The sequence below is a fragment of the Notechis scutatus genome, chromosome 1 (assembly GCF_049901735.1).
Source record: "Notechis scutatus isolate UNSWTSFEM ecotype Mainland chromosome 1, rNotScu1.2, whole genome shotgun sequence".
Taxonomy (NCBI): domain Eukaryota; kingdom Metazoa; phylum Chordata; class Lepidosauria; order Squamata; family Elapidae; genus Notechis; species Notechis scutatus.
The window spans coordinates 184006372-184033227 of NC_142009.1; the positions used below are offsets into that span (position 1 = coordinate 184006372).

The window sequence follows — 26856 nt, forward strand, 5'->3', positions numbered from 1 at the left end:
TCATCATCATCAAAGTTGAAGAGCAACTATGGAAATACTGATCAACCTGAATTGCAGAAAAAAGTAACATTTTACTATATTTGAGTGAAGAATTTGCTTTGATTAATTTCACTTAGGATCTTAATAATAAAATTTTGAAGAGCTCCAACAATTTAAATGATGAATCAACTCCAAAAATTTATTCAGCAAAAGGAGCTAGGGTAGGCCAGAATTTCTGGTTTTAGAAGATGCATTGTATGAAAAGCATTGCTATAAGCTTCCACATTTCTAAGAACTCTTCATCAGGCAAACTGATTTTTTAAGCAAACAAAACAAATTTTAATCAAGCTGTGAACAAAGGTAGAGCTAAGCAACTCACCCAAGTGCCCATTTTCGCAATGAATTGGCATCTCGATGCCAGCCATTGTAGCTACTGTTGAAAGGAATATATAAAAAACAAAGTTACCTTCCTACTAAGAGATTCAGTTGTGAGAAGAGCTGTATAAAAATATCCTTACCCTGAATCTGACTAATACATTTTTCTTTAAACAAACACTCTGCAGTCTCAATTTTTGCCCAAGATTTCCCTCAAGTTTTCTTCCATAGAAGAAATTCTATATGACAGGAAGGGACAATTGAATGTTATGGATTCTGAAATGGGTGTACTTTTATTTTATTAAAATTTATGAATAGTAAGAATATACTACAAGTGCATCTGTGCTAGGTCAGATTCAGTAGTTCTCTCTGTCCAATGGTCAAAGTCTTAGGAAGCTTGCAAGCCACCAGTGATTTAGAAGGATAGTGTGCCCTCATCTGGCGTTTCATACAGCAGTCATCCCTAATAGGTGCTATTAGGATCTATTTCATCCCAAATTTATCTAAACATGTTTTAAAGTTCCTATACTAGATTCACCACATCTCAAGGGCAGGAATTCCATAAATGAGTAGTTACATGTAGCTGAGTAACAAAAATGGTACAAAAAAGATTTATTCCAAAGAATAACAAAGCGCCATGCTAAGATACCTACATCACTGTGCTCATTTAGTTTAGTTAATGGTGAGATCCACAATATGAATAGTGACGTTTGAATACAAGCCATATTTTATATTAGACAGTCATTATTTCCCCCATGTAGATTTGCTGAGATCTTCAAAATACACCTACACATACAAGCATTTTTAACTATAGCATTTTTGCATGAATTTAGCCTAGTATAGGAATAACTGCATTACTCACTAGTGCTGATAAGAGGAAGACGATTTTTGTGGGAACAGCCTTATTTCAGGATAGCCTTGAATGTTTTCTTGATGACACAGAGAAAAATATTTTTGGCAGTCCACACTACCGACTACAACCAGTCCATTCAGCAACTAAAACAAAGGGTTGTATTATTCAATTTGAGTTGTAAAAATTGCTCCAATAAACCATCCAAACATAACTGCAATAAAAAAATTAATATGTTTTTTTTAAAAAGAAAACCTACCCAATTACCTTATTCAATAGCTTGTCATCTGAAGAGTTTGCTAAGAGTTTCTCCACAGGCATGTACCCATGACTTGAGTTAGCAAAAAGTACACTGGCATGAAATTTGGTACTCTCCTTTGTCATTCCTTATCTATAGCCTGTTTCAACTCACTCAATGTAACAGGAAACAAAGTCTGACAGATTTTATGCAGCTTGAGGCTGTTCTTTGGAAATGTCAGCATAAGTGGAAAGATACCACTTAAACACCAGTACAACTAAGGACAACTTAAGACTATCTCACTCATAAGCAGGGTAAGATTATAAAAACGATCTAAAGATAAAATGGCAATAAGCAGATGAAGTATAGCTGATGTTCATCTAGCTAAGTTTCTCCAATGAATTTCTAGTCCCAAACTGCTTTTAAGAAAGTTATGTTAAAAAGCAATCTGGAGATGCATCTTCCTGTTCCCAAAGACAATACGTTGCAATTGTAGTCAAGCAGCCAAGAAGTCATCATTTCCCCTGTGTTTGCCTAAGTTAACGATCTTTTTCTGCGTTTCTTTTCTCTGACATTCTAGGCCATGAACAGCAATGCATTATTCAAAATAACTGAGGAATTTAAACAGACCAGAGCCATAAATCAGACATGGAATCTCAAAAGAAAAGCACAGCCCCATTTCATGTCTATTTTCACTGCATTTAGAAATCTGCTGCACTATTCCAATGAATTCGAACTATGGAATTAGTTGCTATGGAATATCAGTATCTGCTACAAAAGTGCAATTTATAGGGGCAAGCAGGTAATCTGGGCCCTGCTTATGTTCAAGTCTACTATCTATTACAGGGGTCCCCAAGCATAGCCGGCTGAAGAATTTTGGGAGTTGAAGTCCACAAGTCTTAAAGTTGCCAAGTTTGGGAACCCCTGATCTATTACATACCCTTTTCTGCCTACTTTTTATGACAGAAAGGAATTAAAATATTGAATGAACTAAAGTTAGTAGTTGTCATGGCAAACTCAAACTTAAACTCTTCCAAATGTGCAACACTGGGGTTGTTTTATTTAAGAGCAGCATGTTCAGGCCTCTCTGTTGGCAACAACTTTTTATTAACACTGACTGTGTGAACCTTGACTTCCAATTTGAATAGAATGGCTTGCCTTCAGAAGTTGTGGGTGCTCCATCACTGGAGACTTAAGAAGAGACAGGACAGCCACTTGTCTGAAATGGTATAAGGTCTTCTGCTTCAGTAGGGGGTTGGGCCTTCTGCTTCAGTAGGGGGTTGGCTGAAGACCTCCAAGGTCCCTTCCACCTCTGTTATTCTGTCTTTTGAACTTGGACCCGGAACTGGCTGATGAATCTTCTACAATCCTTGGACTTCATTTGATCACTCTTGTACCTGCTCTTTTGGATTGGAAGTTTAAGGCAAGCTTTTGGGGACTTGATTCCTCTGCTCTGGGCATGTGTGCAGCTGCACTTACACTTCCTTTTCCTCTTGTTTACTTATTTCACAGATGTATCAGTAAAGTTTGGAACCATCTCTCTAGGGTTTTGTGTATGCTTGCCCTGGAACAGGACAGGAGTTCGTTTATCACAGACAAACAATATGTAAAAAATTATGATAGATGTAGTATATTAAAATCAAATGTTATGGAATACTGAGGGAGTTTCCATGGATGGTGTTTTGGAAAAAAAAATGTTGAATACACTCTAAGTCTAAGACAACTAAAAATGAGCAATATTTGCTTTTACCCTTGCCATCTTCTTCCATTCTGGCATTAAAGCTTGGCAGGGACCACACCATGGAGCATAAAAATCAACCATCCAGATTTCGTTATTCTTCCTTTTCTTCACTAGCTCAGCGAAGGTATCTGGTGTTAGGGATATCACTGATGGATTCATAAGATCCTGAAATACAGAATGGAAAAGATTTAATGAAATTCCTTTTCAAATGTATTAACCCTCACCAATCCTACCAAACAGTGCTGGGCAACGTTGTCTCTGGGGGAGATAGGTAGGGCTTCCTGGGACTATATTAAGGTTTAAAATGGAAAAAAAATGGTGTTATACAGTTTACATTTCCTTCTTTGTAATTATTACCTTATGATTATTTATATTTACTTTGTTTTAAATTAAGTTATTTACTAAACGTATAGTAATATATAATGCTTTTAATGTACTATGACGACATTTGCAACATTTTTTTAGATACAAAAGTTTCATTAAATAAATTTATGATTGAAATAAATTGTCATTTTTTCCCCATACATATCTTACAGGCCAAAGAGTCTAACACACATCCTTGAATTATTTCTGCCTTGTATACTTCAGCTTTTGTATGATGCTAACTGGACCATAGTTGTTCTGATTACATTTGTTTTCCTGTAAAGCTGTTGAGACTCCTGTCGGATTGCAATGTGGTAGAAAATGTTAATAAATAAATAATTACCTCAATAAATTCCAAGATCTGTTCAGCTGAGTGATGTCCTCCATATTCATGCATGTGAGACTGATTGAATACCACAGTAGTTGGATAAGCTCTAATGTTATGCTATAAAAGATCATGAAGTAAAAAGTATTGAGAAATGGCAGGAGGTAGGCCTCCTTTCATTCAGTACTCTGGCAGGCACTTTCTTCTGAAAACCAAAGCACCCATATCCTATATTACTGCAATCATTTATTTAAAAAAAAACAGAAGTGAACAAAACACAGGTGTCAGATGGGATAACTATTAGTCAGGTTAAAAAAAAGTTTTATATTGCAATTGTATATATTTAAGTCCCAACAAACATGGACAAGACTACAGGTTCAAAGTTATACATTGTAATTCAAAGAACACTGTTTTAACTTCTGTGAAGTGCTTTAACTTTTTTTTTAAGAAGTAGAATTTAACTTAAGGAAATAAAGATATTTCCTGATTATTAAGACCCAAACTTTAACAGTAAATAAGCAATAGACTTATCCAGAGATATCTCTTATCTGGATATTCACCTCTATTCTAAAGTTCTAATTCTTTAAAATCAGATAAACTATTCTGACTACTTTCTATGCACTTTATTTTCAAGGTTTAAGGTTCATGAAGTTTAAAAGTTGTAATATCCTCAAAGAATCAGTGTGTCTGTGCATGTGCACTATGCAACTATGTGTAGAAGACAGTCTTTCATATAAACAGAAACTTACAAAAAGATGTAAGTTTCCCCATTCCCCCCATCATCATACCTTAATAGGAGTAAGTGTACGCCAGTGTAAGTGTATATAAGTAATGTTACTTGCAACTTACCAAATTGCAAATCCCTTCATGAACTGTACAATCCAATGTCCCAAACTTTAGTTGGCCATACAGATGCTTTGATGCTTTCCTCAGTTCTGGCAATAAAGCCCGGCAAGGAGGACACCACTAGTATCAAAGAGGTAGAATGAAGAAACAAATAAAATAAAAAAAAGAACCTCCTCAGTCAACAGAGCAACACAATTTTTGGTTCTTTTTAATCAATTGTTGTTGGCAATTACCTATTCATACATAATCTTTCGCTAAGGGTTCAACTAGAAGGAATGCACAAGAAACTCTGGGCTCAGTTCTTTAAGGATGAATTTATTTCTATGCTTCTATTATTCAACATACGTTTCTGCACTGGCGACACGGGAGGTACTTTTTTGTGTGCGTGCCTTCAAGTCAGTTGTGATTCTTCCTGACTACCTGGATATGTTCTTGCCATTTTTATAGGAAGATTTTCAGAAGTGGCCTGCCATTGCCTTCTCTCTAGGGCTGAAAGAGAATACTTTGCCCAAGATCACCCAGCTGGCTTTATATTAAAAGTGGAACTAGAACTCACAGTGTCCCAGATTCTACCTTGGTTACTTAACTTAACACACAAAACTGACTCTTGATGAAACACTTACAGGTGCAAAAAAATCAACAAGCCATGGTTCTTTCTTCTTGCCAGGAAAATTTTGAGGTCCAAGTGTAATGACGTGAGAATTCACGCTCTCCTTGGCAAAGGCCACTAAATCATACAGAATATTTTTCCCTTTAAAAGGAAACAAAAATAAGAGACGTGGTGTAGACAGCCACCTACTGTTTGTTCAGCAAAAGACAGGTGAAGTTGAGAAAGAGTAGAAGAAAAAGAACTTGCATTCTGAGGAAGGTTAATCAAGTTTGCAAGATCATTGCTTCCTGAAATGGAGTTTTTTTTAAAAGAACTCATAATAAATATAGCACTCCTAATGAAAGAAAGCACACGAATGCTACAAGTCGATCTATCTAATAGAAGTATGTTTTAGAGTGCAACTCTCATCATCAATATAAACCAATGTCTCCAACAGACAGCTAGTTAAGGAAAGCTACAAAAGATTAATGATCCAATATTGTGAGAAAGGCTCTTTCAATAACCCTGAGCTTAACTTTAAACAACCTTATGGAATAATCACCCCTGAATTCTACAACATCCACATTTTTACTTAAAGTAGCAAAAATAAGATCAATTCTCTTTCTGGTGAACTGAGAGCAAAATGTTGACTCCAGAAAACTCCAGTACAGGGGACAAACTGGCCACTGTGTTAACTAGATCAGATCCAAATGAATTTGATGAATCTGAGGAATATCTATTAAATGGTATCTCATCTTCCACCAAATAAAAAACAGTCCTAGAAAGTTATAATCTTGAGCAGGGAAGCAAAACAAACAAAAGGAAAAGATTGCTTAAATTCATAGAAAAAAAAATGAGAAAGTTGGCCATTTTCTCATTCAAAGGGCCACACATACCTCAAATGATTTTCCAAGCTATGTTAAAGCAAGCAGTTTAGAGGATGACAGCAAAGGAGGAAGGAGACGATTCAGAATGGAAAAATGACCAATACAGAAACAACTGAAAACTCTCCTAGTCATATCTTTTCTTAACAATAGCAGTGTTTGTTTTTGATATATATCTTAAATATGACATTTGGTACATGCAGATTTTTACTTTTCCACTATGGTTAGAGTGGAAGCCATTTTTCTTTTCTATATATCACATTTTAATATCAAAATGGATAGACCAAAATTGTTGGCCCTTTCCAAGTGTTTATGTTGTGGTTAGCCAGCAGCAGGTGCAGATGACTCTGATGAGGGGCCAGGACCATCAGGGAGTGGTCTGCTGCCTTCAGAGATTGTGGGGGCTGGCAGCAGTGAGGAGGTTCCCGAGGAGCCTGTGCCAAGTGCACATGCACGAAGGATTACTCGGAGGAAAGAACAATTGCAGCAGCGCGGGCGACTCGGGAGTAAGGCTGTAAGGTAATGGCCCCTCCCTAAAGAGGATAAAAGCCAGATTTGAAAAAGCGTTCTTTGCAGAAAGCAAAGAAACTCTGAAGCTAAACTTGTGGATAACTTAGTTCGTATTTGGAGAATCTTGTAAATTAATTCTTATCTCTGGGTTTTTGGCAGCATTGACGAACAACTTGGCAAGGCTCTTTCTTGTCGGAGCTAATTAGTGGAAAGCAGCCTTTTACCCGTGAAGGAACAGAATTTGTTATTAAACCTTCAAAGGTGGGGGCTGCTGCCTTTGTCTGTGGTTTGTTCTTCGGGAACCCGGTTGGGTCAGAACAGTTTGTGTGTATGTGTGGGACTGTGTAATTCACTAGTAAAGAATAAACCTGAAGTTTGGAGGTGGGGCTAAGAGCTGCAGGGTATGCCTTAATCTGCACAAGTTGTTATCAGCACAACCGTTATGACCTGAAAATGAAAAAGAGTCCTGAAAATGAAAAAAAATAATCTTAATATTATGTGCCCAGCAATTTCATGGAGGATTTCAATAGGTGTTGCAAAAGAGGAGTTGTGGGGTAGGGGGCAGCCGACAGTCCAACCCTCCCCAAAAGAAAGGGCACCAAGTACCACAACATAATAAATCAGAAATAAGCCGTACACTCATTTTGTACTTTGATTCCAATTGATGCTGTCTAGAATGTCAATGGCAAGGAACTGTGAAGCTGCAGTTAAATACACCTGTAAAAAACTAAACTGCCTATCCCAGTTGTAAGCGTAAAAATTGTTTACCATGGTGGATTTCATAGTTATCCATTCCTCGTCCTTTAAACACCACTACACATGGTTCATAAACATACAGACTGTTACAAATATTAGCAGCAGTAAGACAGTCAAACTTCCCAACCTGTGAAAGAAACAATTACAAGTTATAAGTTTAAGGCAAACTTTCCACAAAATAAACATTCTACTTTCACTCTCATTTTTAAAGCTTGTTTCGTTTTCTTCTTTGTCTGTTTTTTTTTTCTTAAGATCTTTGAGTAAGAAATGACCTTTTTTTTCTTCTTTTTTTGGTAATGAGAGCACTGGTCAGTTCTGACATACAGATTACAGATAATCAGAGTTGGAAGGGACCTTGTAGGTCATCTAGTCCAACCCCCCAAGCCCAAGCAGGAGACCCTACACCATTTCTGACAAATGGCAGTCCAATCTCTTCTTGAAAATCTCAACTGATGGCGTTCCCACAGGGCAGGGCCGAGGGCAAGCTGTTCCATTGGTTGATTGTTCTCACTGTCAGAAAGTTTCTCCTTATTTCCAGGTTGAATCTCTCCTTGTTCAGTTTCCATCTTGTCTGGCCTTCAGGAGCTTTAGAAAATAGCTTGACCCCTTCCTCCCTGTGGCAGCCCCTCAAATATTGGAAGACTGCTATCATGTCTCCCCTGGTCCTTCTCTTTACTAGACTAGCCAATCCCAGTTCCTGCAACCGATCGTTGTATGTTTTAGTCTCCAGTCCCCTAATCATCCTGGTTGCTCTTCTCTGTACTTTTTCTAGAGCTTCGACATCTTTTTTATAATGTGGTGACCAAAACTGGATGCAGTACTCTAGGTGTGGTCTTACTAAGGCTTTATAGAGTGGTATGAGTACCTTGATCTTGACTGTATCCCTCTGTTAAGACAACTTAGGATTGCATTAGCTTTTTTGGTGGCGGCTGCACACTGCTGGCTCATATTTAGCTGGTTGTCCACTAAGACTCCAAGATCCCTCTCACAGTTACTGCTATTGAGCCTGGTTTCACCCAGCCTATATGTGTACCTTTGGTTTTTCTTGCCTAAGTGTAGGACTTTACTTTTCTCTATATTGAATTTCATTTTATTAGATATGGCCCAGTGTTCTAGTCTGTCAAGATCCATCTGGATCTTGAGCCTATCTTCTTGGGTGTTAGCTATTCTTTCCAGCTTAGTATCATCTGCAAATTTGGTAAGTTCCCCTTCTATTCCCTCATCTATGTCGTTAATGAAGATATTGAAGAGTACTGGGCCTAAGACAGAACCTTGTGGCACCCCACTGCTTACTTCCCTCCATGTAGACTTAGGCCCATTAAGGACTACTCATTGAGTACGGTTTGCCAGCCAGTTGCGAAGCCATCTAGTGGTGGTGCTATCTATTCCACCTTTTTCTAGCTTACTAAGAAGTAGGTTGTGGTCTACTTTATCGAATGCCTTGCTGAAATCTAAATATATCATGTCCACAGTATTTTGCTGGTCTACTAATTTAGTCACTGTGTTGAAGAAGGAAATAAGATTGGTTTGGCATGATCTGTTTTTAACAAACCCATGCTGACTGCTAGTTATTACTTTACTTGTTTCTAGATGTTGGCAGATCTGTTTTTTTAAATTATCTTTTCCAGTATCTTCCCGGGTATTGATGTTAGGCTGATTGGTCTATAGTTTCCTGGGTCTGTTTCCCCCCCCCCTTTTTTGAAGATGGGAACCACATCAGCTCTTTTCCAGTCATATTTTAACCAATGGGCCTTAAATGCAATCAAAGCCTAGTTTTATCCCAAGCATGTCCACACTGTTCTAATGTGCAAGTTAGAATCTCAAATCTTGAGACTACCTTGCAACTTCATTATATTTTCTATTGTAGGAGAAAAGAAATATCCAGAGAATTCTAACATTATTGGTGTACGCTTCCAAATCTATCCCAACCTGAAAAGGCAAAGACTATTACTTTAGATGCTGATTCAGCACATGCTCTAAATCCTCAATGAAGGAGCAAGTTAGCTGCTGATATGAATATGGCAAAAATGGTTAACTCAACTCTTCCCACTCAAGAATAACAGATAACAGATAATCAGACTTGGAAGGGACCTTATAGGTCATCTAGTCCAACTCCCCGCCTAAGCGGGAGACCCTATACCATTTCTGACAAATGGCAGTCCAATCTCTTCTTGAAAGTCTCAAGTGATGATGCTCCCACAACTTCCGAGGGTAAGCTGTTCCATTGGTTGATTGTTCTCACTGTCAGAAAGTTTCTCCTTATTTCCAGGTTGAATCTCTCCTTATTCAGTTTCCATCCATTATTCCTTGTCTGGCTTACAAGCGCTTTAGAAAATAGCTTGATCCCTTCTTCTCTGCGGCAGCGCCTCAAATATTGGAAGACTACTACTGTGTTTCTCCAACAATACGGCGTCCACCAATAGGAAGGCCCAGCATGTTTTTGGGGCATAAAATCAAATTAAGCCCCTCCCCCCAAATTTAGGCCTATCTTAAAATATGCAAAATAAGGGGAAGGGCGGGAGACTTGCCGTTAGGAGCGCCGGCGGGCAGGAATTCCTCGCCACCAGCCGCTCCTAACGGGCGATCATGGCGAAGCGCGCGGGAGCTCCCTACTCCCACCAAACACCTTTGCTGCAGACACCTTTGGCACTCGCCGCTGTTGCTTTTCCTTCTGCCCATTCCGCCACCACGTTTGGAGCTGGCGCTTCCGTGTTTGGAGTGTCGCCGCCATTTGGAGCTCCAAACGCGGAAGTGGCAGCTCCAAACATGACGGCGGGCGATCTTTTTATTTTGGTCCGCGCAGTTCAGAGCGAGCAAGAGAGGGAGACTGTGATGCCTCCATCCGAGATGGCAACCTCACTAGTGGATCACAACGTGGCTGGAAGCCCGAATCGGCGGGATACGATGGCAATCTTTTTGGAGCGAGAGGAAAGGGAGAGAAGAGTTGCGAGGCGTAATTTGCAGGAGGAAGTGGGTGTACCCCACGGCAGGGAGCCCAAGGAAGAAGGGCCGGTAGGCAACGGAGAGCGTCCCGTAGCTCCGGAAGCAGCCTAGAGAGCGCGCCCGGGAAGAGGCGCAGATGCTGCCTTGTAGTCCCCAAACCAACTGCGTGCACCGCCTTTAGTTATGTGCACTCCGCCCTCTGGGCATCTCCGTGTGATCGTGACCCTGTCCTTTCCACCTGGCGCCCTTGCTGCTTTCTGGCTTTTTAGCGACCGGCTTCACGTTTGGAACACGTTCGCGTTTGGAGTTGGTTTGGGGACTACAAGGCAGCATCTGAGCCTCTTCCCGGGCGCGTCTCTAGGCCCGGCCTTATTATGTGAGAAACACGGTATCATGTCTCCCCTGGTCCTTCTCTTCACCAGACTAGCCAAGCCCAGTTCCTGTAACCATTCTTCATATGCCTTAGTCTCCAGTCCCCTAATCATTCTCTGTACTTTTTCTAGAATCTCAACATCTTTTTTTAAAAACATCTTTAAGAAAAGGACATGGTGACTGGATGAAGATGGGAAGCAAGCGACTAAAAGAAAGTAGCAGAAAGCTTCCAAATGATCAGGGTTTAAAGAAAAAGACACTACATAAAACGGTGTTGTCTCTTTAAATCAAAGTCTATTGAGCTTCACACACTTACTTGAATATTTTCAGCTTTAAGGAGAACACTTAACTTCTTAAGGTCATGGGTATCTGACTTGCTGTTTTTGCCAAACTGAAAGAATATTAACCATCGATGGTGGGCCACATGATCCTTGGAAAAGGGAAAAGGCAAGGAAAAACAACTCAGGCTTTTTGAAGGAAAATCATATTAAACAGAGAACAGAAAAAGAGAGCAAACAGATTAGCTGATTTTTCCCAGGTGTATAACGTGTCAGGTTATCTGCGGCTCCCCATATTACTTATTGTATGCATGCTTTCTCCCATTGAATAACTCTAAATATGTATTTCTTCTTAACTCACGATGCAATTCTATGAAAGGTTCTTTGAAATGTATATTTCTGTGGAGCCAAACAAATGCATGGGTGAATGTGCTTACTTATGCATATATTGTATTAAACATATGGCATAGCAAATTAAATAAATTTACCAATAATACGTTCATATTATTTGACTTTTCATTCAAAATGTCAGACTTTGAGCTTCCCAACCAAAACAGATTTTATTTCCTCCCCTGCTTCTTACATTCTGGTTTAAGCCAGGTGTAAGCTCGGAGCCATTACTAAACCTCAGGAGAAGGCCTGCACATTTTGTAAATGGAATGGGCCATACTGATGACAACAACAGAGTTGGCAACTCTGGAGATACGTGAGAGCCTCAGTTTCAGGAGGGCTGGGATACAGACTTCCTGGTAACATTTGGCAGCAATGAATTTACTGATAAAAATGCCAGTGGGCCACACAAGGCCTCATGTACAGGCTTACTCTACAGTTTAAAAGAAAACATGGTCCAGATGTAAGAAAAGAGGATTGGTATGACCTATTAGGGGAAAAAATGAGAGAATTTAAGAACTAGATAGATAGATAGATAGATAGATAGATAGATAGATAGATAGATAGATAGATAGATAATAGATAGATAATAGATAGGTAATAGATAGATAGATGATAGATAGATGATAGATAATAGATAGATAATAGATAGATAGATAGATAGATAGATAGATAGATAGATAGATAGATAGATAGATAGATAAATGTGTTGCAATGAAGAGAGAGATTGTGAGTCAAAATCTTTACCTCTAAAGTAGATGCCAGGATTGTATCAAAGTCTGGAAGGTGCTTCATGACTTCCAAATATATTTCTCTTGTATCTAAAGAGTTCACGTACTGAAAAGGGTGGAAATCATTAAATAAATGTTATTCAACTGTACAGTAGGTATTTTATTTACCATAATTTAATTGTTCTCAATAATGTTTCAGTAATTTTAATGCATTTCAGGAGCCATTTCTGCACTCTCCTGAATAGACTAGATGAAGGGGAAAATGTAATAGTAAGAATAAAAAAGTTTTATTTCTTTGCATAGCTTATGTTTACTGCCACTTCTGATACCTTCTCGTTCCTTAAAACATTTCAATCTTCTTGAAATGATCCCGAGTTAGAGAGAACTGTAGAAATGAGATAACTTTTTTCACTATGTATTTCTTCTTACCCTTACTTAGATTCTGTCAAAATTTCAGAATACACTGAAGGAATTCCAGAAAGAAAAAAATGATTATTTATCAGAAGTGGTTTTGCCACTGTCTCCTTCCTAGGGCTGAGAGAAACTGACTGGTCCAAGATCACCCAGTTGGTTTTGTGCCTAAGCAGGACTAGAATTCAAGGTCTCCTGATTTCTAGCCTGATGCCTGAACCACTATCTCAAACCTACTCAGTATCTACTAATATTAATTATCCTAAATATTTATATTTTGTCCAACATTAGAAAAAGAATACAATAAATACAATACAATAGAATAAAATGGTATTGTTAAGCACTGGGCACTTCAGTACCTTTGGGTCAATTAACTGCCAGAATGCTTACATGATATAAGGCAGTATCATTAGTAAAAATATACGCTCTCTAAAGATATAATAACAATAGCATTTAATTTTATACATTGTCCCATAGTGTTTTGCAGCTCTCTGTGGGTGGTTTACAATGCCAGCATATTGCCTCCAACCTCAGAAACATGGAGGGCTGAGTCAACCTTGAGTTGGTCGGAATCAAACTTCTGGTAGTGGGCAGAATCAGCCTACAATACTACATTGTAACCACTGTGCCAGCAGGGCTCTAACTGACAACCTCCAGATACGATGGATAAGAAATCTGAGCAACCCAGGTAGCAAGATCATGGACAAGGCTGCATGATGATAATAGTTTAGAACAACATATTTCAAGGGTGCCAGATTGGATAAGGCTGACATAAAGTACAGGTGTTTTCCAACACACAAAACTTTAGTCTTTCTCTGGAATGCCAACAATACCCAAACACTTAAAATTAACAAGTACCAACTGAGCATAAGCAAAATCTTGGAAGAAAAAGATACTAAGATATTTCTTCCTTTACCACCTCCACCACCACCAACTACTCAGAGTACACAAAGGCAAACCAATGGTAAAACTCATACCAAAACACCTCCTTTCTCTTTATTAGTTAAGGTGGCTCCAGGTGGAAAATACGCTGTTGTGCTAGATGAGATATCCAAACTACCACAAAGCTCACCCTGGGTGGCACAGTCCATCCAGCCTACTTTAACCAGGCCTTCCTGTATTGAAAAACAAGAGAAAAATGAAACCTAACAGAGATACATCACACATATATTTGAATGGCAGGCATGCTTTGCCATTCAGTTTATGCTTCGTTTACAAAATCACAGGAAGGAGTTAGAAATAATGGCCAAAGCAAAGTTAAATTGAGATAGAGGACTCCAGTATGTATCTTGCTCTCTCCCACTGAAGTCAGTGAGATAAAGTGCTTTCTTTTGGCCAAATTTCACCAGTGCATTTAAAATATTCTTTAAAAAAAACAAAACAAAACATGAATGCTTACCAACATGCCAGCCAGTTTAAGGCGTGTTCGAGAAGTCAAACAATCTAAACAAATTACATTAAAAGGAGTAAACATCTTTTTTTTTTTTTTTTTTTAAAAAGGCTTATATTAATCTACATCAACATTTCTCAATCTTTCCATTTTAAAATGTGTGGATTTCAACTCCCAGAATTTCCCAGTTAGTGCTGGGCTGGGAATTCTGGGAGTTGAAACAAACACATTTGATTTACACATTTGTATGTATGTTGTTCAAATACCATTACACAGCTAAATATTGTTTGGGGAAAATTGTTAAGGTATTTTCTCAGCACGAAGAGATTATACAATACTTGGCATTGAATCCTATGAAAAATAGAAAAGATTTCTTCACGTGTCTCAACTGAAATACAGAACATACTAAATCAGGGGTCTACAGACAACCTTGGCAACTTTAAGCCTGGTGGACTTCAACTCCCAGAATTCTGGGAGTTTTGTTTATTTGTTTATTTATTTATTTGTCAAACACTTACAATATAACAGAAACAAGAATAAACATAAGTTTAAATATAAGAAATAGGAACTAATAATTGGGGACAATAGGATAGGGATGGTAGGCACGATTGTGTGCTTATGCACGCGCCTTACCTCTTAGGAATGGAATGAGGTCAATAGAGGTTAGTTTGAGGGTAAAGGAGCAGGGGTTTGAGCAGATGACAACAGAATCAGGTAGTGAGTTCCAGACATTGACCACTCTGTTACTGAAATCATACTTCCTGCAATCGAGTTTGGAGTGGTTTACACTTAGTTTATATCTGTTGTGCGCTCTAGTGTTGTTGTTAAAGTTGAAATATTCATTAACTGGTAAGATGTTATAACACATGATTTTATGTACTATGCTTAAGTCCAATCTTAGTCGGCGTAGTTCAAGGTTGTCTAAGCCAAGAATCTCAAGTCTGGTGCTGTAGGGTATTCTGTTGTGAACAGAGGAATGTAGTACTCTTCTGGTAAAATACTTCTGGACTCGCTCAATTGTATTTATGTCAGATATATAGTGTGGATTCCAGACAGCAGAGCTGAATTCAGGTATTGGTCTAGCAAAGGTTTTGAATGCCCTAGTTAGCAAAACAGTATTACCAGAGGAGAAGCTTCGTAAAATTAAATTTACAACTCTTAAAGCCTTTTTGGCAATACTGTTGTAGTGAGCTTTGGCGCTTAAGATCATTCAATATGAGAACTCCAAGGTCCTTGACAAAATGAGGGTCATCAACAAGGTCATATCCACCTAGATTGTATTTGGTATATAGATTTTTTTAACCAATGTGTAGGACAGAGCATTTGTTGGTAGATATTTGGAGTTGCCAATTGTTAGACCATTCAGACACATAATCAAGGTCTTTTTGAATGGCGATAGCATTGACGGTGGTGTTGAATAGTTTTACATCATCAGCAAAAAGGACGCAGTTGCTAATAAGTGATCACAGAGGTCATTTATATAGAGTGTAAAGAGTGTGGATCCTAGAACGCTCCCTTGTGGGATACCGCTGATAACTGGTGCAGGGTTAGGTAGGGCGTTTCCTATTTTTATTATTTGTTGCCTGTTGGTCAGGAAGGCAGTAATCCACTTGTGAAGAATTTAATTTTAATAGTAGTTTGTCATGTACCACTGAGTCAAATGCTTTGCAAAAGTCAATGTAAATTACATCTATTGGTTTACCCTGGTCGAGAAGTGTAGTCCATATATTTTTGCAGTGTAGAAGTTGCAAATTGCAGGACAATTTTTTTCTGAAACCAAATTGTTTATTGGAGAGTAAGTTGTTAAGACTCTAGGTGGAAGGTAATGCATTAATAATTGATTCCACAACTTTGCACGTGACATAATACAATGAGATTGGTCTGTAGTTTTCAATCACGCAAGGGTCACCTTTTTTGAAAATAGGGATGACTGTTACTAAAGACCATAGGTTTGGTAAAGAGCTGGTTCTGAATGATAACTCATATTTTATGCTTAGTGGTTCTGCTATGGTAGTGGAGAGCTTTTTTTAAGAAGAATGCACATAAGCCATCAGGGCCAATAGATAAGTTTTAAGGTGGCGTAGTGCATTTTCTACATTATCTTCAGTAAAATCAATTTGTAGATCATTGCAGTTAGTTGTCGTACGATTAAGAAATGAGGGGCATTACTGTTAACAAAGACTGTTGAAGAGGTTTGCCTTAACAGCTTCATCGCTATAATCTTTCCCATTAAGACCTTTTAGAGGTGGGATGGTTTTTGATTTAAGTTTGGTGTTTACAAAGTTATAGAAGGCACGGGTGAATTTTGTGTGTAGAAGATTTTCCTCTTGCTTGCAGTGGTAATAGGTGCATTCTGCCTTTATATGTCGGCATAAGGTGTTGTATTGGTATTTAAAGTTAGCTACATGTTTAGTTTAGTTTTTACACCATAAGGATTTTTTTTTAGATTGAAGTTTTCTTATTATTTTGGGTAAATAATTTTTTTGTTTTTGTTTACGGGGGTTACTAATGGAACATATAGTTTAATGACTCTTTCAAGTTTAAGCAAGAAGGCATTATAATGTTATTCTGTAGTGTTACAGTCAGAGAACAGAATGTGCCAATCAAGAGATGATAAGTCGGCAGCTATGAGTTCATAATTGTCTTTTTTTAAAATTGTATTTTTGGAGATCCATCATTATGATCCTCTTTTAATGGGTGTAAATTTAGACAAAAGTCAATCATGCTATGGTCACTGTTTGAAAATGGTTCCTGTATTTGAAGGCCATAAATTGAGTTTGAGATATTGCAGAAGATGAGGTCGAGGCAGTTGTTTAGTCTTTTCTAACAATCTATTGTACTCCTATTTTTCCTTATTTAATATTTTACACCCACCCCACCTAAAGCTTTGCAGGGAAGCATGAGACCTAGGAATTCCATATTGTGTTCCCTGCTTTGGTTTGACACTAGGGTTGCTTCTGCCCAATGAGGGAAGGAGGAAGAGCTGATGACCACCCCTCTAAAAAGATAGATTTACAATTATAGAGAAGGTCTAAAATTAACAAGAAAGGGCAAAGAAAACAGTAATGTAGAGATGAGGTTTTAAAAATAGCTTTTCAAAAGACCTGTTAAAAAAACTCCTGCAGGGTTATATTATCTAATTACAGAATGCTGCCTCCTGAAGTTCAAAATATATTATTGAAAATGAATTTAGAAATTCCTATCCTAGAAGCAATTCTAAATATTGTTCTGCTTAGTTTCAATTTTAAGATTTTTTTGGGCTGTTAGAAGAATTAAAATCTCTCATCCATTTTCTTTGATAAGTAAGTATATATTTACCTCCTTGTTCAGTGCAAAAGGTAATTAACCAGCCAATACCAGAAGCAAATGCAGTTTCAACAGTGTTAGCAAAATTTCCTAGAGGGAAAAACAGCAGAATGGATTTAGGAATTTGCACCTATTGCTTTATTATTCATAAGGTTTACATAATATGATTTAGTTGTAACTCAACTTTAAGATATATTTTTTGTAAACATATTTTATAATTTATGAAAGAAACATATTTGGCTAAAATATATCACCTATATTTGATCCAATAGTGAACTATTTATTTGTTAATATCTACTCACCGTCCATGACTCTGCATTGGGTGATCTAAAATAATAAACACTAAAAGCAAAACACATGCAAATTGAAAATAAATGCTTATTTGAAAATAAATAAATGTTTACCTGCCCATAGTTCTGTCACTGTGCTTGTGACATACTGCATGGCAAAATTTGTTAAACTCTCTTTTGATCTGTCACCATAAAATTTCACTGGATTCTAAAAAAATGTGGAAAAGCATCCAATTTTAAAACAGCATTTTGTGGTCACGCATATTAACCAATATTCTTGGGAGCTTATTTTTATCCTCTATCTTTGCTACAGAAAGTTTCTTTTTTGAGTTTAGAAGAGGAATCTAGAATAGAAACTGAATTGGTAACATTATCTTATCAATGCTACAGTTCTTCTCCTAGTTGAAATACTAAAAACATCTACAAACTATGAACAGCTGTGCCTAAGCAGAACAGAGCAACAAGCTATGCTCTATCCTGTCCATTTAGCCCTCACAGATTTGACACATTCTTTGCAATTGGAAAAAATCCAGGGTTTAAATTGCTTAGGGTTTTGGATTATGAAGAGGCTTTTCTTCCCGTTTTCTGGAAGCAAAGAGAATCCTTATCTCTGCTCAATAGAAAGGTTGGGGACAAGCACTGTTAAAAAAAAAATGGGGAGCGGGACACCTTGTACCTCTTTCATGCGCTGCCTTAAGTCTTTTCAGTATCGAAGTATGAACAGACCTATTGTTTCAAGTTTCAGCACCAACTGCCTTCTATCACGCTTCCTTCAAAAGAAGGCAATTCTAAATTTAAGACAAATGAAGACTTGGGCAGAAGAAAAAAAAATCTGCATATTCTGAGAAAGTCTAAGGCATCTTCTTTCTCATTTAAGAAATGAATTACTGGGGGAAAACAATCTTCCTTTCAATGCTGCAATATCCTCCTGCAATAGTATTTGAGTGTTTGGGCTTGAGGTTACACATCTCCACGCAACAAGGACAAGCTTTGGCCCCAAGTCTCTAATAAATGGGGCAAGACTTTTCTTCCTGCCAGAGGTCCCCGAATGCAGTGGAGTTACTTCAAACACTCCTCTATGGAATGGAATGGGGTGCTAGGTTCTGGGCCTACTTACCATTCCACTTTTGAAGACATAGAGGCTAGGGTAACTATTGATTCCCTTACTCCAGCAAAGCATTCTGTTATCACCACAGTTGACGGCACCGATGCGTATTAATCCATCCATTTCTTTAGCAAATTCTCTCCACTTCAAATGAAAAAAAAAAAAAAGATTATTTTTTTTCAGCCTCTTATCCAGTTCGAAAATGCTTACAAAAAGAATTTCAATATCTGTTCCCTTAATTGTAACTCAAATATACTATTACTAGTACTGTTTATAAAAACCCACATTTTCTTCTTAGGTGAGCCGAAGAATGACATCATTCAACCCCACTACCAAGCACATTCCTTACTCTTGTTTGACATCGCTACATACTTTGACCACAGATGGTCAAAGTGGCAAAGTAATTTCTGATATGACTCCTAGCAGAACTGTTTCGGAAGAAATGGTGGCAGACTGCAAGACCCTGACTACACTCTTGCCAAAAACATGCAATAGGGCTTCATATGGGCCAAACTGGAGAGCGTTATATAGCTGAAATATAGTCCTGGTCCATGTCAGAAGGATGAAGATTCCTCTTATTCTCATGCCACAGGGTAAGTCTTCACTTTTTCTCTCAATCAGCTCTCTAGGATTTTACACACATGAGAGAGAGAGAGAGAGAGAGGGAGGGAGAGAGAGAGAGAGAGAGGGAGAGAGAGAGAGAGAGAGAGAGAGGGAGAGAGAGAGAGAGAGAGAGAGAGAGAGAGAGAGAGAGGGAGAGGGAGAGGGAGAGGGAGAGGGAGAGGGAGAGAGAGAGAGAGAGAGAGAGAGAGAAAGAGAAAGAAAGAAACTGGGACATTCAATGACAACACACCTACAGTGGCAACCTACCGTGGGTGCTAAATCATGGCAATGTGAACATCGAGGAGAATAGAAATTTACAAACCACAGTTCTCCAGAACCAACAGCAGCATCTATTAAACAAGAAAGAATGATGAAGAAAAACATTATTTTTATCACTGAAAAATTTCCAGGCAAACATAATCAGAGGGAAGTGGGAGCACGCAGAGTAGCCTAGTCTTCTAAACCAACGTCCTCCAGCCGAGAAAGACTTTTCATGTCTTCCAGTCAACTGCTGATCTAGAGATGATGTGAATTGAAGGGTAATATAATGTGGAAGGAATTGGAGTATCTCTGCAGCCCATCAACATTGGGGGAGAGTGATATGCTTACAGTATATAAATTAATTTAAAAGGTCTTAAAATGAGACTGAAACTTATAAGTTGCAGCTGAATAATAACTCCCATCATCCACAGTTACTCACCTTGTTGATTGGGAAAGGAACTAGATTCCCTCCCCTACTTTAAAACACACGATGCATGGCTAATTAGATTTAAAGATGACCAGACCGGCAGAACCTAACATCTCCACTGAAAGTTAGCCTATGTTAGAAACACTAATAAGAAATAATAAAGAGAGTGGAGCCTTTGATTTTTAGACCTTCGATTTTTAGGTGTTTGATCATGATCACATGAATCATGATGAACTTTATTGGAGTCTAGTCTTACATTTATACACATTTTGAGTAATCCTCTAACATTGGTTAACTTTGGTTGTTGCTCAACTTTCGTTACTGTTTAGCATAGTAATTAACACAATTAACTATCTCTAGTTAAAGTCTAACACATGTTTACTTCCTCTCTCTAATCCTCCTTTACATTAGTGACTTTGTTTGCCTGAGTTGTAATTACTTGTAAACATTCTTAATTTGAGGTTTGCCATCCAAGATAAGAGCGTTCCTGCAATTACAACTCTACAGACCCCAAAGCTAGGTACTTCTGAAAACTAAATGCTGCATTTGGCAGAGTCTGCTACAGTTCGATTAAATATTCTGGTATGCATTAAGAAAACTGGCTGAAGAACAGGTCTCAAATTAATGCTACAAAAGTGGTTAAGAAACCCCATCAACTCCTTGGAGGAGTGAAGTTCTTTTCCCTAGTTTCCCCTTTGAATAAAAGTTGACAGGAACCTTGCTCTTTAAAAGTGGAACTGCGCAAGTCCTGGACCAAAGGAAGGAGTATACAGATAACACCTGCCATCTCAATTATAGCTGCCCAGAAACACAAGACTATTTTGGCATCCCACTTCTTACAAATCATCATGCCAATTTATTAATCTCATGCATATATGCTCACTTAAAAGTCAACTTAAGATGCATACCATATTCATTTGGCACAGCAAAAACAGAAACAAAGGGAAAGAATTAATATTAATATGTCTACTGTAGGATGAAAACAGCATTATGGGGATAAGAGCATAAAATAGGAGCTTAGTGGTTAAGTTATTGGCCTAAAAGCAGGGAGACCAATTTTTAAGTCCAGGCTCAGTGATAGTAGCTTGATCACTATCACTCTTTCCCTGCCTACTCAACCTGATAGGGTTGCTGATGTAGGAGAAAGAGGAGAACTGTGTGCCATTTCGACCTCCAAAATGAAAGGCAGGTACAACACCTACTCCTCATTTAGTAACCACCTTGATTAGCGACTATTCACAAATACATTTGAAAAAAATGTTACAACTACTGGACGCACATGACCAAATTTCTACACCTGACAACTGATGCCAGAATGAGAATAATGCTGCTATTGCCTCATCAGAGAATTTTATCTGAATGAAATGACAGCAAGCAATGATCTTCACAAAGGGTGCATGAATCTCTGTGACCTAATGACTATTTCAGTCAGTGATTATTTCACTTCCAATTTAATAACTGCAATCACTAAATGAATGTATAAATAAAAAAATATATTTGGAGACCACCTCACATGGATTCTGAATGACATTCTGCTATCTGTACAGTAACAACAACAAAAGTCATAGAAAACAATACAATAAAGAAATTGGAAAGCAGAAAATGTTAGGAAATTACATGATCACAAATGACTTACCAAATTCTCCTCTATCTAATGTTATGATTTCAGGATCATCATCATAGATACCTGGTAAAAAAAAGCCCTCAGTTAGCATTTTTAGAAGTCCATTTAATCCCACTATACAACATTTAAATAGTAATAACCAATTACTACTCCTTTGCTCATATATACCCGAGACCACTAACCCATGAATAATGAGATACTTTAGGTTCTAATAATTATTTTCTTTCTTAGAATATTATATAATAACTAAATCTTAGCATAAAAATCCATCAATCGTGGCTATAATACATTTCTTTAAAGCAGGGAAGCTACATGTCATTCATATATACAGTGTAAAGTTTAATTTTTTGCTCAAATGAAATTGAGTTTCATAGCTCATTCTGTCACACATAATATTGTCAAGCTTCTAACACAGCACATAACAAGATTCATCTTATTATTTTGGTTTATTGTCAAGAATACAAAATACAAAAACTTGGAAAGAAACCAACGCTCTAGCACTTATTTGTGAGTGCATTAAGACAATGGCTGAGACACAATTGAACCTCTTTTTCCCCTTGTGAGACCAAAGGGCTAACCATCTTTTTCACCCAATAAGACTTACACTGAAATATCCATCTGCTTATTATTGTTTTGAAATGCTCCCATTTTCCCCCAGCAAGAGAGGTCTACCTTAAAGGGCAAGAAATGCTGTTTGTTGAGAAACTCAAAATGGCTGGTTTAAGAGCATGCCTCTGTCCATTTTGTTATAGGATGAAGATAATTGAGAGTTGTATGTATGAGAAGAGACATAAAAGCAAGTTACATGCAATAGGAACTGGATATTTAGAAAATGTGTATGGTAAAACAAGAAAATATAGCATGAACAATAACTCTCAAATGATTCAACACTCAACAAATGAGTGTTGAATAAATGCAGGCAGAGCACAAATCAAGGGAACCACACTGAGTTGATTTAACTCTAAAAAAAGAGAATGAATGAAAATTAAATTGTGAAACATATATAAAGGAAGAACTTAAGGCAAAAAGGAAGACTATGAAAGTTGTGGTTAAATAGAGTTCTTCAGAGAGAAGGTTAGAAGTGTTAAAACAACGACAATACACAAATGGAAAACAAGGATAATTTGCAAGGACAGAAAGTAAGGAGAAATAAAATGATTGTTATTAGTACAATATAAACCACATTTAGTTTGACTTTTCTCTTATATAGCCTCCCCACCTCTCCTTTAATTTCTTTTGCTTGCTACTTCACATTCTTTGTCTGGGCTCTGCATTACCAGACACAAGGAGTGTATTTGATATGCATGCACGTATGTATGTATGGCTGGCTAGTGGACTGCCAGTTGGCCATCCATACCAAGAAGCAATTTTAAATGGAGACTTACTCAATCTGAAAGCAGTCTGAGAACCTATTACAAAACAACTCATTAACAACTCTTGATGGGAAAATAAATTTAATATACTGGGTGTCCTGCTCCCAAAGTAATTAAAAAAGCCAAGTATACATAGTATGCTACCACACAACACCCACACTCCTAATTAAGACTTAAATTCTCCTATACCTTTTAATGTGCAGATTAGGGCCAATATTTTCCTCTGAAAGTGTTTTTTTTTTAAAAAAGAACCACAGAAAATAGGTTACAATTTAGTTTCATGTACAAGAAAATATCTTACCAAAATCATAGCGGTAAAAGTTCCAGCTTTCATAGCGACCTCCTTCCTGGTGATCTTCTAGACCTTTCTCACCATATTTATCATACTTCTTTCTCAAATCTTCATCTTTTAATACTTCATAAGCTCGGTTTATTTTCAAGAAATTTTCATGTGCCTCTGGATTGTTCTGGAAAAAGAGCGCTGGTGTTAAAACTAACATACTGAGAAAATATTGAAATCTGCTCAGGACATTTTAATTGTCAAAAATGTTCTGACACTGGCATTGCATTAATTTTTAAGTGTCTTAGACATATATCAAGAGAGCTCGTTACATTTTTGCTAACTTCAGCTGAAAACATTACCTAGGATTCTGACAAGTAACAGGCAGGACGGGCTATGACAAGGCAGAAGGTAATTTGCCTGTTACCACCTCATCAGCAATATCACAACTTTGTTACAGTGAGGGTGACGGGGGAGAGTGTTTTGATGAATTTTTTTAAGTGGAATGAACTGTTGCATGAGTTGGTATATGACTTTTAAATTCCTACATGTTGGTATAATTTTGCTTCTTTCTGAACCTTTTCACTTATTTCTCTATCTAAAGCTCAATAAACATACAGGCAACTTCTCAGAGAGCCTGAAAGACTGCTAAGGAGAAGTAGGCAGAAATCTAACCTTCTCCTCCTCCTCCTCCTCATTGGCCAACATTTTCAAGATCTGAGCTTGAAGTAGAACAAACACGGCTATTATACCCATAGCATTAAGACAGATTCTATTGTTGGGTGCGTAATTCAAGTAAGAAATGTCACATTGCACAGCAAACCTGTACAAGGTGTGACCTATTTCAAAAGGAACACCAGCTGCTCATTTTATAGAAATGCATGCAGTGTTGTCAGAGTTATTATTATTATTATTAACGGCCAACTGGGGCTCCGATTACAAAAATAATGGATTTACCATGCTCCTTGTAGTTTGCTGCATTACATTTCATGGATCTATTATTATTTACCCTGAAGCTATAGATTAGTTTCTGAACCTTGGCAAATTTGATTGTGGCTGTGGAATTTTGGGAGTTGAAGTTCACTTAACTTAAACTTGCCAAGGTTGAGAAATACTGGTATAGATTATATAATCAAACAGATTTGACTACAAGATCTGGAACTGTAGCCCACAATTAAGAAGCATCAGGTTGAATATGAAGAGAAATGATTTCTTGGAAGCAGGAAAAAAAAAAGAGAAGTGCTAACTGCGGAACTGTAACATAACACATTGTACTTTTTGAAACAATTATACCAATTAATCACAAAATATGCTTTACAAGATATTTAAACATTTGCATAGACATTTCTTAGTTAACAGGAAAATATTTCCTGACAAGCTAACCTACCTGGTTCTTATCAGGATGCAGTTTTAGAGCCAACTTTTTAAAAGCCTGCCTGATTTCTCTACTTGTTGCTTCTTTGGATATTCCAAGTAAACTGTAATAGTCTTGAGTTGGATCAACTAAAGCTACAAGGCATATTAAAATGAAACACAAGGAGACAATTTTTATAAAGTCTCTGACGCATTGTCTTTTGGGAAATGAGGTCTCCATTATGAATATCGTAAGTCAAGTATACTTCACAAGAGACTTAACAGCTCTCACTCTGATGTAACATGGACTGCATATATTTCTGAAGTAGCTTCTTGTAGGATTTTTGCTGTCATATAACCCAGGCATAGAAATGTATGCTTCTTACGTAGACTGGGCCTAGGGAAACAAAAAACAGATTTTAGGTCCTTTATGTTCTACAGCAAATTCATGATGTTGAATTCCCTCCGTTTTCTTTAAAGCCTTCAACACAACTCTGCTGTTTTTATATTGTTCTGCAGCTGTGCTTATAAAGAGACATAACTCAAGTTTAATTCCTTTTCTCTGTTGCTGTACACTGTTCATATTCTCCTTGGTTCAAAATATCCTGCATTGATCCAACCTAAACTAAGGAGAAATTCCTGACAATGTGAACAATTAACCAGTGGAATGGTTTGCCTCCAGAAGTTGTTCGTGCTCCAACATTGGAGATTTTTATGAAGAGATTGGACAGGTACTTGTCTGAAATGGTATAAGGTCTTCTGCTTGAATAGGGAATATATTATGGTAGGAGTACCCAGCAGGGGTGGGATTCAAATTTATTAACAACTAGTTCTGTGGGTGTGGCCTAATTTGTGGGTGTTGCTTGGTGGTCATGTGACTGGATGGGCATGGCTTGTATGTAAATATTATATATATTGATGTACATATTGATGTTTTTATTAAAAAAGAGCAACTTTTATCCAAAAGCAGGCAAAGCAGGCAGGCAGATTGAGTTGCTCACAGAATCACAGATTCACTTAGAGATCTATCTATCTGCAATCAGCTATCGGAGTCTGTCACATAAAATTTGCTTGCAAGCAAACTCACAAAATTAACTCACAACACTGCGGCTTTGCTCCGCATTAGGAAGGCTTCTCACTGGGTGGTCGAATGCATCAAGAAAGACTCCAGGCAGGTTCTATCTTGGGTGAGCTGCCCCGATCATGAGTTCGGGAAGCTCTTTTATTAAAAACACATAGCGATACGTCATAAGCGGTGAATTCTATCCAATCATTATGTTACATGAGCAGAAATATTAGTGGACACATAGCAGCATCCAATTACAGTTACATGGTCAGTTTAAAAGGTACAAAGTAGCAAATCAGCGTTTGCAGTCCAGTTATTAGCCCATGATGACGTGTTGTTGATTGATGTTCTTTGTTCCTGGTACACGCTTTCAGCCTACGTGAGGCCTTGAGGCCTTGAGGCCTGGTATGTACCGAAACTATTGAAGCTGATTTATTACTGCATCTCCTCTGTTTTAGTTTTATAGAGAAATTTCTTCTGGATCTTCGTCACTGCCCATGCGAAAATCTGTGCATGCGTACGCATCAGGGTCTTCTGAGGGTATGACTTTGTACAGAGGTTCCTTTTCCCAGAGGGCATTAACCTGTGCAATGGCACGCTTTTCAGCTAGCAAGGAGAGACTATTGGAGATAGTGCGAATAAAAATTGGTAACACACACAGAAGAATAACGCATCCTGCAGCAATCATACCTATGAGAGCTACTATAGCTTGTAATCCTGGTAGTTTTGGGAACCAGGAACTAAAAATATTTTTAAGATTAATACCTTGCCATACTTGATTAGGATTATAGGTTAATTGTCGCATTTCAATTGTTAATTGTGCTACTACTTTGCCAACTTTATCAATTTGAAGACAACAATTTGTGAGATTGAACCTATCACATACCCCTCCTTCTTTGGCTAGTATGTAATCTAAAGCTAAGCGATTTTGGTAGACAGCTGTGCGTAATTTGTCTGTAGCAGTCGCTAGAGTGTTTAGAGTCTTATCTATTCGTTGGCCTGCTAAATCTAAAACAGCTTGTAAACGAATAATTCTATTAATCATATATATGGGGGTTCTATATCCATAGGACCCGTCTTGGGAAGATGTTGTGTCATTGAGATAAGGGAGGAGGGAGGTGTTGAATTTGGCAGGTGTGGTGGTAGCATTGTCAGGTGCTATCCAAGTCTGGTAGGAATTATCCCATGTACCTAAGC

The 26856-nt window shown here is 37.7% G+C and overlaps 1 protein-coding gene across 10 annotated transcripts in view; it reads right to left on the minus strand.

The window, feature by feature from the left end:
* Positions 1-26856, minus strand: part of DNAJC10 (DnaJ heat shock protein family (Hsp40) member C10) — a 40384-nt gene that overhangs the window by 7657 nt on the left and 5871 nt on the right. For all 10 annotated transcript variants that reach the window (XM_087949619.1, XM_087949615.1, XM_087949613.1 and 7 more), the window contains 18 exons: positions 24628-24990; positions 23262-23427; positions 21600-21650; positions 19543-19625; positions 18685-18816; positions 17682-17775; positions 17290-17367; positions 13981-14024; positions 13559-13696; positions 12187-12276; positions 11088-11201; positions 7469-7583; positions 5341-5468; positions 4721-4837; positions 3890-3991; positions 3193-3348; positions 1217-1350; positions 359-412 (listed from right to left, as the gene is read on the minus strand). In XM_087949619.1, coding sequence (XP_087805745.1) covers positions 359-412; positions 1217-1350; positions 3193-3348; positions 3890-3991; positions 4721-4837; positions 5341-5468; positions 7469-7583; positions 11088-11201; positions 12187-12276; positions 13559-13696; positions 13981-14024; positions 17290-17367; positions 17682-17775; positions 18685-18816; positions 19543-19625; positions 21600-21650; positions 23262-23427; positions 24628-24834 — 2003 coding nt within the window. In that variant the 5' untranslated portion in view covers positions 24835-24990. The remainder of the gene's footprint in view (positions 1-358; positions 413-1216; positions 1351-3192; positions 3349-3889; positions 3992-4720; positions 4838-5340; positions 5469-7468; positions 7584-11087; positions 11202-12186; positions 12277-13558; positions 13697-13980; positions 14025-17289; positions 17368-17681; positions 17776-18684; positions 18817-19542; positions 19626-21599; positions 21651-23261; positions 23428-24627; positions 24991-26856) is intronic.